We start from the raw sequence: 16,609 nt of genomic DNA on the forward strand, positions 1-16,609 counted from the left end.
CCAACTTTTACTTAAATACTTCCAGTATTATATATCCTCTCCCAAGGCAGTCCTTTGGGTTGAACAAAAACGTGCATCTTGATAACTTTCTCCCATTTGTTCTAATCTGGCCTCCTAATGCAATACAGAACAAGTCTGTGATAGCCCTTTCAACTTGGTCTATTGCAAATGTTTTTGAAAGACATGTTAAATACAAGGTAATACAACATTTAATGGGGGAGGAAGCATCTTACTTGAACCACTGTAAAGGAATAGAAGGTACAAAAAAGCTTGCATTTTAATTGAACTAGTTTTATTTTTTAACAAAAGAAAAGTGTTTTGGTCTAAAAGCAGATGCAGATGTGTACCAAGAGGCGTAAGCGACCTGGTACCTAGAAACAAAGGAGCTGCTGAGATTTAAATGACAGATTCACAGCCCTAACTTAGAAAAACTGTATTTCAGACTCAGTCTGCTTGAACTATCTGAAGATGCAAGGTAAATGAAAGGAGATGCTTTCCCAAACAATTAGGGTGAACAAAAATCCCCCAGAAGTCATATCCAGGGAGTAATGTGGCAGCATGAGACACGTCATCAACTCACAGTCTTCTCATTTTCTCCATTTTCTATAATTTTCCTCTTCTTTTCATCTGTTTTTCTCTTGAAGATATTATTCCGATAAAACTGAAGTTCCTTAATGCTTTCACTGATGTCATCCAATGCCCTAAATATAAGTACATATGGCTTAATGAAATACGCAAAACAAAATCTGAAATACTTTGCACGATGTAAACTACCACTTACAAAACAAATCCCAACTCCATTCTCAAGTGTGCACATACATAAACCCTACTTCACCACAAACAGTTCTATGGTCGATTCTTCATTTGCCTATCTGGCACAATCAAGACTTGATATGCCCCAAATCAGTGTATTTCCTGATAACAGCTTATTAGATGAAATCCCACCTTATTAGATAAAATGTGCTCAAGATAATTTAGCCTTTTCTTGATGACATGGGGTCATTACGAACATTAGTCACTGCCCTATCATACAACGTCTGTGCCTTCCCTTATGGTTACTTGTTCTATTGGTCTGTCTGCATGGAACAGCCTTCCTTATTCTTCTCCTAGTTTGCTGATGTATGAGAAACAGATTACCAAGATTATTCATATTATGGTTAGTAAGTTCTGGGAATGTAAAAGTTTCTCTGAGTGCAAAATCTTTAGCGCAGGAACCACTGAGAGGGGCTCAGGGGTCATTTTGCTTACATTAGGGTTCCCTATCTATGCTCTAGATGGCAAAGAATGACTGAAATTTAGTTTCTGAATTAGGACATTATAACTATGCTGGGAATATACATAAACCCATTAAAACCAACTGCATCTGTGCAAGACGTCATCTATCAAATTTATTTCAAAGTCATGAACTCCTCCTCAGAAGCTAGTGGACAAAAGAATTAAACAGAAAAATATTCTACATAGAGTTCACTTAAAATACTACTAGCTTAACTTAGGTCCTCGGGCGCAGCCTTTTGACTGAGTCCAAGTTTTACAGAATAAATCCTTTGTTTAAGCGGATTTGTTCTGTGAAGTTTGGATTCAGTCAAAAGGCTGCACTTGAGGACCTAGAGAGCCACATGTGGCCTCAAGGCCACAGGTCCCCCACCCCTGACTTAGAAGGCAATGTGATAGAAATATCAAAGCTCAAGGCAATAACCTACACAACTGTGTGCCTTGAATCAAACTCTATGACAAATGAAAAAATTACTTCCATGGACAAGATGGCAAACAGGAGTCCTATGGACAGCAGATTTAAAGGCCCTGTCCATTGTAAGGTCATCACTCTATTTTTACAAAGATAACAAAATTCTTTCTAGTTTAAAAACTGCACAGGGATTTTATAAAAACCTTTCAACTTCCTAATCCCAGAGTACAACTGAACTAATAATATTGTTCAATTTTGGAAAAAAAAAGTCTTTTGACCAGAATTCTTGCCAATTTTAACATATTATCTTTAGGCCAATAAAATTTTATTTCTGAAGAAAAGTAGTAGCAGAGTGAATTCTTCAGTCACACTTTCAGATCCTTGGAATGTAAATGTGTGTCAGATTGCCTAGTGTTTGCAAGGATTCAAAAAGTCAAGCCTTACCTGTGAGAAGCGGCCTTCTTTGGTACAAATTCATATTCTTCTGGATACCAGCGTCTGAATACAGCAGAAATGGAACTTTCAAAGGCAACTGTCCCAAACATACTGAATAATTACCTCCAAACAATTATTAATACTAAGAACTCTATCAGGCAAAGGAATTTGGGTTCTGAATGATTTCTGAAACTGCCCCATTTATACATGTACTGTCTTTGACTTTATTGTCTTCCTGTTCACACCAGCCCAAGGTAAAGTAAGTTAGTGGAAGATCACAGAAAGAAACAAGAATTCTATCCCTCCACTAAGCAATCAGCTCTATACCCTATCCCCCAACCTTTTATCTCCAATTAAAACAAGCTAAATGAGGCTACTTACTGAATCCCAAATATATCCCTTACCTGCACAGTTCTTTAACAGTGCTCACATCAATTATCCTATAATGAAGATGTTTCATGAACTGAGGCATGTATTTGTCAAGAAACTTCTTATCTGCATGAACTGAATTTCCTAGAAAAACACAAAGCATACTGCATCTGTGTATTTCTAGCAATATAAAAACGTAATATAAAAGAAAATTAAGAAATCAAGCAAGATAATGTGTCTTTGGCTTGTACCTGCAAAGTATTACATTTATTATAAATTGTATTTGAAATGAAGATGAACCATAAACAAAAAACCAAAGCTCATCAATTCCAAATCAGATCTGACTACTCATAATTTTAAGATTCCTAGTGCAAATTTCTGCATTACCAGTCCATCTCATGTATAATGAATTTTTAAACTAATTTCTATAGAGCTAAATCATTAAATTTATAGTTCCTACACATTACAGAAATATCAGTTGCATTGCTTTTAAGACCACATCAGATTTGTGAATTATCCCCAAGTCTCAGAAGATCCATTTACAATCAATCATATTCACACTCATGTTCACTATACAGCAAAATATAAATATTAGAAAGCATTAGATTTTAAGTGAAGATATTTGGAGGAGGATCAATAGCACTGGCTGGAAAGGGAGTAAACACCAAACTGGGCCCAACATCAAATCTTACAAACGCCTGAGGATAATGTTATCACGTCAATATACACAGACAAATTCCCACAGATGTCTCAGGTAACATTAACCTCTCTGAGAATGTCAAGTCTTTTAAAACACTATGGAGTTAGAATCATGTTCTCAGGTCTAATAAACTTCAGGGTCTATTTTAATATCTATGTCCATGAGGAAATGGATATAATCCAAGCTAGGATATTAGGAAGACATGATTTTGCCTGGTCTCTATGCATCTGCAGTCTCATGAACCACCTTATGATGAAGAACCATTTTCTACAAAGTATACATTATGATTAGATTTTACCTGCAAGTGGACAGAGCCCCGGAGGAGTCTGCTGTCGTACAAAGGACAGAAATTCATACTCTGCCTGCTGCAGTGTAATTGTACTCTCCTTCACTGCCTTGGTAAGACCAGACTGCAAGAGAGAATCCCCAACCCCCCATCAAAAACACATGAAGTCAGTTTTCAAAGGCATCCAGGAATGAAACCACTTCTAAAATGAGCAAATATAACCAACAGACGGAATGCATTTAGAGCTCAAAAGCAAATTGAAATTGCCAACTTTTCACCAATTTCCTTTTAAAGAATCCACTCCAAATCCTGAGGTTGTTAATGGTATTTCCATTGAGTCAAAAAGGATGGAGCTCAGAATCCAAGGAATTAACCTCTTGGGGGGTAGGGGAGGGTAAGAACTATTAACAGAAGAGCAGCACTCCCTCTTCTCTCAAAGATGAAGTCTAACCTTATCCAAAAGACTGACTTCAGTAATACTTGAGTATCCACAATGCGTTCGTGACAGACTGAATGTAGGAGAGAAACAGGACATTCAGGAGATGTTCTCGAGAGTTCCCAAAGATGAAAAGTAAACAAGCAAGCAGTTTCCCAGGGCTGCCAAGCAATCTTCCTCTAACCCTTTTTTATACCATCCAGCAATGGTATAGGATTCAGATGAGGGAACAATAAGCTTGTTATTGTTCCCCAAAAAGCAGTAATCCTTTTATTTGGTAATGTTACCTTCCCATGATGTTCCTTACACCATTCTGACATGCTGTCCAGCAACTCATCTGGCTGATTTATAATCAGGTTAGGACCCTGTGGATAAGGAAAAATTATTAATCATCAAAAATCAACAAAATCAAAGGTAATCAAACTACAGACACTCAGAGGTATACATGGAACAAAAAAAAATGTTTACTGGTTCTATTTCATTAAAAACGTATAGTATAACACATTAAGGGTTCATATATTATTTTATTCCTTGGTGTACATTTTTATTTGGATTGCTTTTATGTTTGTTTGCTTAAGTTAAAAACAATTTTAAATAATTTTTACAAAATAAAATGGACAATTCTGATTATACACAATTAAAAAATTCTTTGTACAAACAAATCCAATGTTGTCAAAACTGGGGAGGGGAAATTTCCCTAAGAATTTTCACAACAAATTTCTCAGATAAAGATCTCATGCCAATTTTACATAAGCAATTAATTCAAACATAAGAACAAGAGCCATTTCTCAATAGATAAATGGTCTACGGATAGGAACAGGCAATTTTCAAAGAAAGGCATCCAAGCTATCAACAACCATGTGAAAAAAAAATGCTTTAAAGATGACAGAAGAGGAAAGCAACAATTGTGAGAGGGCTGTGAGAAAAAGGTACCCTACTGCACTGTTGGTAGAGTTATGAACTAGTCTGGCCATTCTGGAGAGTAGCTTGGATCATGCCCAGAAAGTTACCAAATTCTCATATCCTTTGATCCAGCTATACCACTAATAGACTAATACTCTAAAGAAAACAAAGAAAGAGGAAAAGAATCTATATGTCAAAAATATCTATGGCAGTTGTTTTCATAAGAGGCAAAAAAGTGGAACTGAAGAGGCTTTCCTCCTATTAAGGAATGACTAAACAAGTTGTGGTATATGAATGTAATGGAATATTACTGTTCAATGAGAAATGATGAAATGTACAATTTTAGAGAAAAATGGGAAGTCCTTTATGAACTGATGCAGGTCAAAGTAAAAGGGATAAAAGAACAAGTTATACATTAATAACAGTACAGGGAAAAACAACTTTGAAAGACTTAGAACTCTGATCAATGTAAGAATTGAGTGCAAAAGAACAAAGATGAAATGTCTCTCAAGAGAGGTGATGAATGCAGAAAGAGACAGATATTTTTGGGCATTTATTTTGCTGAATTATGCAGCTGTACGTTAAGGACTTTTTTTTTTAAATATACTCAAAGTTGAGGGTAACGAGAGAGATTAATTTTTAAAAATTTTACCTGAAAAATACACTATTTAAAAAATAAAAGTCTGAAAAATAATATAATCCATTTTATTTTGTTTTTAGGGAAGAATTCAAACTTTAAAAGGAATACTCAATTAATTAGCTGAGACAGTGTGTTGGAGGCTTAGTTCCAACTACAATACTATTTCTGTTTGTGACCCTAAGCAAATCACTTAATTCTCTGTTCTTTGGTTTCTCCATCTGACTAATGGGAGGAGTAACAAAATGTCTCCATCCTTCTTACAGGGACCTTAACAGGATAAAAGAACGTACAGATATGAGAGTGCTTTAATCCCTCTGGAAGAAAAGTATTCTATAAATCCAGAGTATCATTGATAAATGGTGAAAAGTTTCCTATTATATGCAACTTGAAAATATTTTGGGGGGGTTTTAACCTAAAACATGCCTTTCAGATCTTATGCCCAGATATTTGTTATCAACAATTGTCAAAGTACTTGCAGCTTCTCTAAATATGAAGAAATATACTTCTAGTGGAGACTCATAAGACCATTCCAAAATCAGATTCCAAGATATTAAATCAAGCAACATTCTTACTTAATTTAAAAACTTAAACAGAAATTTATTAAATGTTAGTAAATAGGGAGTTCCTTATACCCATGAAATCACAGCAACAGTTTTATCTGTTAAGCAACTGCTATAGGCCCTAAGGCACTGTGCTGAGCACCAGGGACATTCAGAAAAATTCGATACCATCTCTGCAGTCAAAGAGCTTACATTTTACGGGAATGTGACAAACTCTGACAAATGATGAGAAGAAAATAAGCAATCATAAAACCATGGCTACAGCAACGGAAATCTATACCCAGTTCTGTGTTTACTTTGGTAAACTATACTGCCTATGTGGATCAGATTAGTTGTGAATAGAAAACTGAGGTGTCTGTTCTTGGGCCAGCACTGAATATAATCAATTACATTGTCCAGAGACCTGGCATTTATACCAGTGCTAACAACTCTTAAGCTCATTTTCTGTCCCATATCTTTATTTGACTGGTGTTCTATTTATGTATGCCACACACATTTGAAACTGAATACACACACAGATATATATATACGTATGTATTTTCCCATTTCCTCCTGGATAAAATCACCAACTGGTTTATTAAACTGTCAATATTTTTTAAACACTTTCATTTAACATTTTGAGCTCCAAATTCTATCCCTCCCTCTCCTTTCCCCTCCCTGAGACAGTAGGCAATCAGATAGAGGTTATACATGTGCAATTATGTAAAACATTTCCATGTTAGTCATTTTATACAAGAACTCAAATAAAAGAAAAAAATGAAAGTGAAAAATAGCATGCTTCAGTCCGTGTTCAAGTAGTATCAGTTCTTTCGCTGGAGGAAGATAGTATTGCTTCATCATTAGTTCTTTGGGATTTTCTTGGATCATTGTATTACTGAGAATAGCTAAGTCAATCAGTTCTTCATTGAACAACGTTGCTATTACTGTATAAAATGTTCTCCTGGTTCTGTTCACTTTACTATGCATCAGTTCACATAAGTGGTTCCAGGTTCCAGGAATAATATTCCATTAAAATCATATAGCACAGCTTATTTAGCTACTCCCCAATTGATGGGCAACCCTTTGATTTCCAATTCCTAGTCACCACAAAAAGAGGTGCTATAAAATATTTTTGTACAAATAGGTCCTTTTCCTTTTTTTGGGATGTCTTTGGGATATAGTCCTTGCAGTGGTATTGCTGGATCAGAGTATGAACAGTTTTATAGCCCTTTGGGCATAGTTCAAAATTGTTCTCCAGAATACTTGGATCAGTTCACAACTCCACCAACCATGCATTAGTGTCTCAGTTTTCCCAAATTCCCTCCAACAACTAACATTTTGCTTTTTGGTCATATTAAACTGTCAGTATCTACAAAGACAGTCCAAAGGAAGTTTTTCTTTAGCCAACATAAATAAATCCATAAAATAAGACCCAAAATAAAAGGTGATTAGATTATTCCTTAACTGTTTATTTCTGAAAAACTCTACATTACCATTTTGGAAATTATTAGAATGACAGATGAATAACCAAAACTCAAACAAATTTTTATGTTAAATGCAAGGACAGCCACGCTCTAGGTTTTATGGATAGAACTATGTCTCAAACTCTCAAGGTTCTTTCTTTTCTTTCAGTTTAAAAATAGGAAAGAATATACACTATTCACTGAACAGGTGGTAATATGTTATCTCTGTCATCCTTTTCCTCATCCTGGAGAAGCCAGTAACTACTCTTAAAAAACCTCAATTTGGAAATCTGGAATATAAATAGTTTAGTGAAAAGCAATGCCCTAAAAGTCAGAAGAGTCAAGTTCTTATGCCGGTTTTAAAGTTTTATCATTTTAAGACCACAGAACTATATTAATTAAGCCCACTTCTTTAGTGTTTCATATAAGACTCTCACTTCTTCCCTTTGCACATACGTACTTAATTCCTGTCCTAGAACTCTTCAAGATCAGGAAAGGTGCTGACATTATGAAAGTCAGATGAAGTTATTCAAGGTCAGGGAATTTTAACCACCTACGAATCACAGTGTCTTCTTATTAAGCGTTTCATGAGTAGCCGAAATGCAGTTAGCATGTTTTATTTGTTTTCTTTAATGTTCCAGTTAAGAGAAAGATTTGAAAACCCTAATTATATCAAATGTAATCCTACCTAGACACATACTAACTGTGTGACTATGGACAAGTCACTTCACCTTACTGAGCCTTAGTTCTTGATCTGTAAAATGGGCATGTAATACCTAATAGCTGTCATAGTTACTTCACAAGGTTGTTGTGAAGATCACATGAGATAATGTATATACAGCACTTTGCAAACCTTAAAGTACTATATAAGTTTTTTGGTTCTGGTGAAATTCTAAAACTTAGTAATTCAAGGGAGTAAGGGTGCAAAAATCTGAACTTCATCATGAGTGACCAAAACAAATGAAACAATTCAGTTGGATTATAGCAGGCTTTAAATATGGTATATGATGGAAAAAAATGAAGTAATGGAATTAGGTGATTTGGGTATCAAATCCAGGCTAAACAGTTCTGACACTTCAAATAAGTCTGAGTTTCATTGTCCTCCTCTATAAAATGAAAAGGCTGAACTAGCTGATCTCTTAGAGTTCCTTCCAGTTCTAAAGTTCTACAATATTAGGAAATGTCATCACCTACTTCAGCCAAAATGTTGAGGTCAGAGTCTGTTATGAGACAGGCCATCTCAATGATCTGGTCCTTCTCTATGTCCAATCCCGTCATCTGTAACAACAATATATACATATATACATATATATGTATGTGTGGAAAATTTGCCAAAGTATAAGTACATATGTAAAATATATGTAACAAGTTATACAAGACAGGCACATATCATATATACTACACCATCTAGGTCATACATCCAATATTTTATACAACTTGTCATATAAATATGTCGAGTATACTCAGTTGTGTGTGTGTACACACTTACCCATCCCTACACACATTCATGTTTTATACATGCATAATACTCTACCAAACAGAAACTGCTTTTTGTCTTGTTCTTTAACCTAAATTCATTTTATAGACCCTCAAAATCTATTTAATCTGTAGCCTACGACTAATTACTACTACATAGTAAGCTATACAACACATAAATATACGTTATATGCAGCACATCATCTAAGTTGTACCATATATGTTTTACAGAACTTATCGCATAAACACGCATGTATGTTTTATACTTGCATATTACCCTGCCAAACACAAACTACTTTTTGATCTGTTCTTTCACCTAAAATCATTCCACAAGACTCTCAAATCTGTTTAATTCGTAGCCTACAACTTATTATGACTCCATAACGTGTTATACAACACACGGGGATACACTACATAAACACCACATCACCTAGGGTTATATCACATACGATGTTTTATGTAACTTATCAGATAAATATTGTGTACACACACATATACACATTAATAAATACGCACAGGCATGTGTTTTATGTATGTATGTTACTCCACCAAATACAACCTGCTTTCGGGCCTGTTCTACCTAAATTCATTCCACAAAAGATCCTCAAATTTTTTAAATTTGTAGCCTACAAACGGGATTAGGCTGAAAACTCGCGTGGGAGACGTCCACGTGGAAGAGCTCAGACAGACCGCTAAAGGCCAGAATCGGGCAAGGAGCCAACACCCTCCACTCGCCAAGAAGTGACACCCCCTCCCCCCAACGCCCGCCTGCAAAGGCCTCGGGGAGGGGCCCACGCTCGGTGGCCGGCTCCCAGCCAGGCGGCCAGTCCGGCGGGACCCCACCCCACCGGGGAACAGACCTCGGCTCCCTCGGGCCACCCTTCCTCGGCCTCCGCCCCAGGCTGTCCTGCCGACCCCACCCCTCCCACCCTATCTGAGTTCCAGCCACAGCCCCACCCGAGACCCAGCCGCCACCCCGCGCGCGAACCCCGCCCTGCCCCGCGGCAGCCTCACCTCCAGGTCCACCCAGACCATCCTCTGCGCCATGCTCTCCCCCGCCGCCATGGCCGCTCCGTCTCGGAGGCCCCGCGCCCCGAGCCGCCCCCCGCTCCCAGCCAGATTTCGCAACAGCCCGAAGCTCAGGAAGCCACTTCGCATCAGCCGGCACTCAGCCACCACGGCCTCGGCTGCTGCCACCTCCTGCCGGCCGGCGCAGCCGTCGCGAAGCGTCGCAAAAGGGTGAGGAAGACGGCTGCGAGGTGAGGGAGGAAAAACCACAAGCCCCGGGATGCACTGCGCCCTTCTTGCGGCAGAACCCACGGGCTTGGTCTGAGGAGATGCTGGAACTTGTAGTCTCGCGAGGGCGGCGACGTCTCCCCCTCCAGCCACGTGTTTTCCTGAGGGAGTTGGACGTGGGTATTCCTCCTGGCCAAGTTATTCGCCTTCAAGTATGTTTCCTGTCCAAGTGCTGGCTAGATGCTGGTGTCCAAAAAGATGTCAAAAGAGCTTATTAGAGATCTGCTCTGCACTCGGGGCATCAAAGGGAACGCTAAATGCGTACATGAAAGTTTTCGGGTCTGACCAGCCCCTTTTCTTTTTTCCCCTCCAAATATACCACTGGTTTAGAGGATTATTTTCAAATATGTATGGGGCGGGGGTGGGGGGGAGGAGGGTGTTGTTCTGTTTCTAATGAGAAGGAAGCGGTATAGGGGATTTTGTGTTTTAGCCTTTGGTCAGTATACCTTGGACTAGTTAATAACTTCGGTTCTGAGTCTTTTTTGGAATTTACAAAGTACTTTCTTCAAAACATCTTGTCTCGTTATTACAAGTATTGTTACCATTTTACAGATAAGGAAAACGAGTGACAAAGAAGTGAAGTAATTGTCCCGATATCACACAGTTATTAAGTGTCTGAGCTGGGTTACTTTCAAGTCCATCAGCTGTTCTTTTATAGCCCAGCTGCCCTGGATTACAGCAGCTCAGGAGCTTCACAGGGCGGTTTGTTACTTCCCCAGATAAGAAAAGAATTTGAGGACACCCTCGTATAGTATTATTTTAAAGCTCTTCATCATCCTGCAAGCTCTTGTTCATAAATGCCTGTTACGTTCCTGGGGATACAAATGTAAAATGAACAAGTCTCTAAACTCAGGCAGTACATCCTACTTAGAGAATACAATATTTAAATTGATAATTAAGTTGCATTCACAACTAGGTGGAAGTCGAGCAGAAACTGGCTCCTAAAATGAAACTTGAAGCAAGTTAAGAATGAATTAGCAGTTCCTGTTTATCTAGGATAAGATGCTAAAAAGAAAGGAAAGGATCCTAGAGAGAGCTGAAAATGACCTTACAAATCCTCTAGTCCAATCGCCTGATTTTACCCGCAAGGAAACTTAAAAGTCTGTGGAGAGGTTCCTAAACTTTTTCCAACTTATCAACGGTCCTCCTAAAATGCAGAAACTAGAATGGAACACAATATTCCAGATGGTCTTTGCTTAAGGCAGAATACAGCCAAACTATCAACTCATTCCCCGTAGAGACTCTTTTAATGCAGGCTAAGAACTCATTGGAGTTATTTTTGTCTGCCCTATAACACTATTGGCTCATGCTGAGTCTGCAGTCCCCTAAAACCCTAATATCACCTCTGACAAATTTTTATCTAGCCATCTCACTCTCATCTTGTACATGTAAAGTTGATTTTTTAACCTAATTGTAAGGATTACATTTATTTCTATTAAATTTCATCTTATTACATTTGATCCAACACTCCATATAAGAATCTTTTTGGAGCCTGATTCTCAAGCCATCCATTCATTTACCCAAATTGTTGACCAAAATGTGATTGTGCAGGGCCAGAACAGAGACACTAGAAAACTTCCTCCAAGATGAAATCAGGTGAAACTTTAAAGACATATTAACCATTTCTCTCACGCGCTAAAATGGAAATACTGTCACCCTGTCTCCTGGCTCTTTCCCTACTGCCTACAAACATTCCCATGTTCCCCCATCTTCAAAAAAAAAAAAACAAAAAACCCTCATTCCATCCTTCCAGCCTCACTATCATCCTATATCTCTCCTGTCATTTGTGGCTAAACTCTTCACTTTCTCTCCTCTCACTCTCTTAACCCCTTACAATCTGGCTTCTGACCTCATTATTCCACTGAAACTGCTCTCTTAATTAAGTTACCAAACCCAGTGGCCTTTTCTCAGTCTCCATTCTCCTCAACCTCTCTGCAGCCTTTGACATTAATGATCATCCTTTCCTCTTTGATACTCTTTTTTTTTCTCTAGGTTTTTGGAATATCACTCTGTCCTTGTTCTCCTACCTCAGACCATTCCTCAGTTTCCTTTGCTAGATCTTGAGCTGGGTCACAACTTCTAACCATAGGTGTCCCACAGGATTCTGTCCTGAATCTTCTTGGAGCTTCATTTTTTGAAGCTATTATGAGGGCCTGTCAATTTCACCTTTGCAACATCTCTCCAATGATACTTTCTTCTCTCCTCTGACACTGCCACCACTCTGCTCATCGGTCCGTGCCTGGACTATTGTATCAGCATGCTGGTGGTCTGGCTGCCTCAAGTCTCTCCCCACTACATCATCCACTGAGCAGCCAGTGACTTTTCCTAAAGTGCAGGTCCAATTCCACTACTCAATAAACTTCAGTAACTCCCCATTGCCTCCAGGATCAAATTCAAAATACTCTAGTCTTCAAAGCCCTTTATAACCTAGCCTAACAGCATTCTTCAAATCCCAACTAAGATCCCATCTTCTATAGGGAGCTTTTCTCTACCCCTTTTATTTCTAGTGCCTTCCTTCTGTTGATTGTTTGTATATAGCTTGTTTCTACCTATTTGTTTGCTTGTCTCCCTCATTGGATTGTGAGCTCCTTGAGGTAGGCACTGTCTTTTGCCTCTTTTTGTATCTCTAGCACTTAATTACCTGGTACAAAGTAGACCTACAGATAAATCAACAAGCATTTATTAAGCACCTGCTAAGTACCAGGCACTGCAATAGGCACTGGGGATACAAAGAGTAAGTAAAACAAACCTTGATCTCAAGGAGCCTTTAAGTAACAAATTGATACACATTTGTTAATCATTTACTAGGTGCCAGGTACTATTCTAAGCCCCAGGGATACCAAGAAAATGGAAAAGTGGCCCTGCCTTTAAGGAATTTACATTGTAATGAAGGAGACAACATAGGTACACACATATTACATGTTATACATATATATGCATATATTATATGTGTTTATATTCACCTATATATGATTCAAAGTAGATTGCAAATAACCTTAGTGGGGAAGGCAACAGTGGCCCTATACACCAGATAACAACTCCTGCTGAAGAAGGTAAAACTTGAAATGAACTTAAAGGAAGTTAACAGTAATGTGGATTTCTGGCCTATGGGGGCCATTCCTTAGAAAATGTGCAGACATATCCTGCCTGTTCAAGGCTGCGTCATGGAAGCTTGGGTGGAACCACGTGTGGCCTTCTATGTCCTTGGGTACAGCTTTTTGACTGAGTCCAAGTTTTACAGAACAAATCCTTTTATTAATCCTTTTATTAATAACTAATTTTATTATTTTGTTCTATGAAGTTTGCATTCAGTCAAAGGGCTGTACTTGAGGACCCAGAGGGCCACATGTGGCCTCGAGGCTGCAGGTTCCCCAACCCTGGATTAGATAGTGTCCTGTTCCAAAGTAAAATGTGAAATGCATAGTGAGCAGCATTGTACAATTGCTATATGTTTTAACTGATCTCAAAAATATTAGCCTCCCAACTAATTGTAACTGTGTGTGGTCAAACAAGAGTTGGCAGACTTTTTCTGTAAAGGACCAGATAGTAAACATTTGAGGCTTTACAGTTGCAGAGGCATTTGAGGATATTATGTAGGTACTTATATAGAGAAACCAAATTTCCACAAATTTTTAACTGACAAAATTTTAAATATAACCATAATTAGTACAATTTTTTATAATACCGGTCTACTAATGAGAAGAATGAATTCTTTTGAGGGCGATAACATTTTATTTAGTTGGGGTTCAAAGTTAAGTGTTCCTTTTCATCAAAGTTAACAGCAAATGTTCATATGTTCATACTGATCTGTAATGAGATTTTACATATTTCATGTGTGAAAATGTCTTTTCACACAGATAGGTACTGCCAAATACAAATATCATAAGCACATGATTTTAACTAAACTGAAAAGCTAATAATCTTAAACAAGTTTTCTCTGGACACATTTACTTGACTGCTGCAATCAAACATGATTTAGTTAACTCACCACCACCTATGGCTTTCCTTGCTTGGCCAACAAATGAGACACTTAGAAACTTAGTTACAGCCTCATTTTCATTTTTTCTTTCCATCAAGAAATTTTGGTATGATGAGATATTCCAGTTTAAATTTTCTAATTTTTCCAACTGTTGTCCTGTGAATTAGGAAGATTGTAATGAGTGCTTAATCTAGTAACGTATATGAAACTTGTATTCTTTTAGCATAGCTGGAATGTCCTTCCATAATTAACACAATGCTTTGCCATCTAATTTGGTAACAAAATAATCTTCACTGTGCCTTAAAAGTGCAACATTCAAAGACTATTTTTCTCTTGTTTTGACGCAATAGGTATGCTGTAGTAATTTTTTTAAAAAATACATTCTACAGAAATACACATGGCACCAGCAACACAGAAGGCATGCACTTGAAAGGCTGTCACATTATAACTTCATCACTGCAGTTTGTAGTGTGCCAAGCAGCAGGGTGAACTGATGAGAGATATCTACATAAGGTCTATGTCACAACTTTTCAACTCTGCTGTTGTAGTGTGAAAGCAGTCTTAAATATGTGTAAACGAATGAGTGTGGATAGGTTCCAATACAACTTTATTTATGGACACAAATTTGAATTTCATATAACCTTCATTTGTCACAAAATATTATACTTCTTTTGATTTTTTTTTCTTCCAACCAATTTAAAATGTAAAAAAAAAAATTCTTAGTTCTCAGGTTGTACAAAAACAGAGGCAGATTTGGCTCATGGGGAGGTAGTTTACTGACCAATATTGTAGAAAAAAATGTGTTAACCCTAACCCCTCCTTCCATGCAGTATTCTTTTTCCTTAAAAGTCATTAAGACATTCTTCAGAACTTGGTTGGCTCAGGGCATTAAGGGTTCAGACTGTGAACATCACTTCCTCATCATTGCACTGCTAGGCAGCAGGGAAGTGCTGGAGGGTCTCCTTTTAGGCTGGAGGATCAGATAGGAGCTTCACTCAACTGAATGAACTCAAGGGATTATCAATAGCTGTCCTTATTGAATATTCTCTCCTCCTGCCAACTTCTCGGGTTAATGTAATCTTTTCTTAACTGTTGAATGACCTATGGGTGTGCCTCATTTTGTTTCAGGATTGAGCCTAAACTAAACTATGTTGTGTGCCTGAGTTGGACCCAGCACACTACACTATAGTTAGATGTTTCCTAGTGCTACTATAATTATGTTAATGTTCACTATGATTCTTCCTGTCTTTAGCATTTCTCTTTATAAGAATGAGTTACTGTCTCATAGGAGATCCATATTTGTACATTAGTTACCTTTTACTTGCCCTCTTTTAGGCAAGTAAACTTTTAAGCCATAACTTGGAAAGGGGTTGATTAACTGTAGGTGAGAGTCTAACCCTGGCACTTACCTCCCTGGCCTGTAAAACAATACATGTTTGCCTAAGGCAGAACTCCAGACAATGTGCTGTAACTTGCCCGTTTGGCTGGCTCACTGTTTCATAGGAAAAATTCCCAATATATAGTCTAATGATACTCTTCCCTTGACAATTGGTCCACTCTTTCAAGGCTGTTCTCATCCCCTGCACTAATCCATAAAGTTCAGACCCTTGCCTAGGAGGCTGAATTATGACTTATGAGCTTTTATAAACTTATTTTCCATATCCTCAGGTGTTAGTGGATCCTTCTAATTCAAATTCCTACAGAACAAGGGTTGTTAGCCAATAAGTGTGAGGATGGGGAGCCTAATCCTTTCATTAGAAATTAGGCAACGCCTAGAGAAGAGTCTGGTCCAAGACTGCATGTCTTCATGGGTACAGAACAGGGAGAGGTACAGATGGCTAGCCCCAGTACTCACAGCAGGGGTTCCTCTGTATTTGACATGAACTCTAAGAGGTGGAGGTGAGGAAGGAGAATATGAAGGACAGCCAAAACAAAAGTACAGAGGTGGAAGAGAGAGCATAGCTAATGAGGAACAGTAAGCAGGCAAATATGGAGAAGAGTGGTATGTAAGACTGTGAGAAAGATAGGAAGGGGCCAGGTTTTGAAGAGCTTTAAACATCAGAGACATTTATATGTGATCCTAGAGGGAATAGGGAGCCACTAAAATTTATCAAAGGGGATATATATGTGTGTGTGCATGTGTATACATACACATATGCACACACACAAAATGAATATAAGGTATACTTGTAAGGCAGTTAGGTGATAGAGTGCAGAGATTTCAAACACAAGACCTACCTGAACCAGATTAAATGCAATTTACCAAAATAAATTAAAACACAGACATTAATATATGGTTTCCTAAGTCAATATGCACCCACAGAAATCTGTAAGTATAGTTTTAGCCCTTATTTTTATTTGTGTTTTATGCTACTGGTCTAGTGGATGGAGTACTGGACCCGG

At 38.0% G+C, this 16,609-nt stretch overlaps 1 protein-coding gene across 1 annotated transcript; it reads right to left on the reverse strand.

Annotated features, from left to right (window-relative positions):
- Nucleotides 1-254: 254 nt before the first annotated feature.
- Nucleotides 255-10,166, reverse strand: REXO2 (RNA exonuclease 2). The gene is made up of 7 exons (XM_036744421.1): nt 9,946-10,166; nt 8,650-8,733; nt 4,198-4,275; nt 3,487-3,598; nt 2,524-2,632; nt 2,129-2,182; nt 255-701 (listed from the first exon to the last, which is right to left on the reverse strand). Exons 1-7 carry the CDS (start codon nt 10,087-10,089, stop codon nt 572-574), a joined length of 711 nt encoding a protein of 236 aa, XP_036600316.1. The 5' UTR covers nt 10,090-10,166; the 3' UTR covers nt 255-571.
- Nucleotides 10,167-16,609: the final 6,443 nt, after the last annotated feature.

Source organism: Trichosurus vulpecula, chromosome 2 (genome assembly GCF_011100635.1).
Source record: "Trichosurus vulpecula isolate mTriVul1 chromosome 2, mTriVul1.pri, whole genome shotgun sequence".
NCBI lineage: Eukaryota > Metazoa > Chordata > Mammalia > Diprotodontia > Phalangeridae > Trichosurus > Trichosurus vulpecula.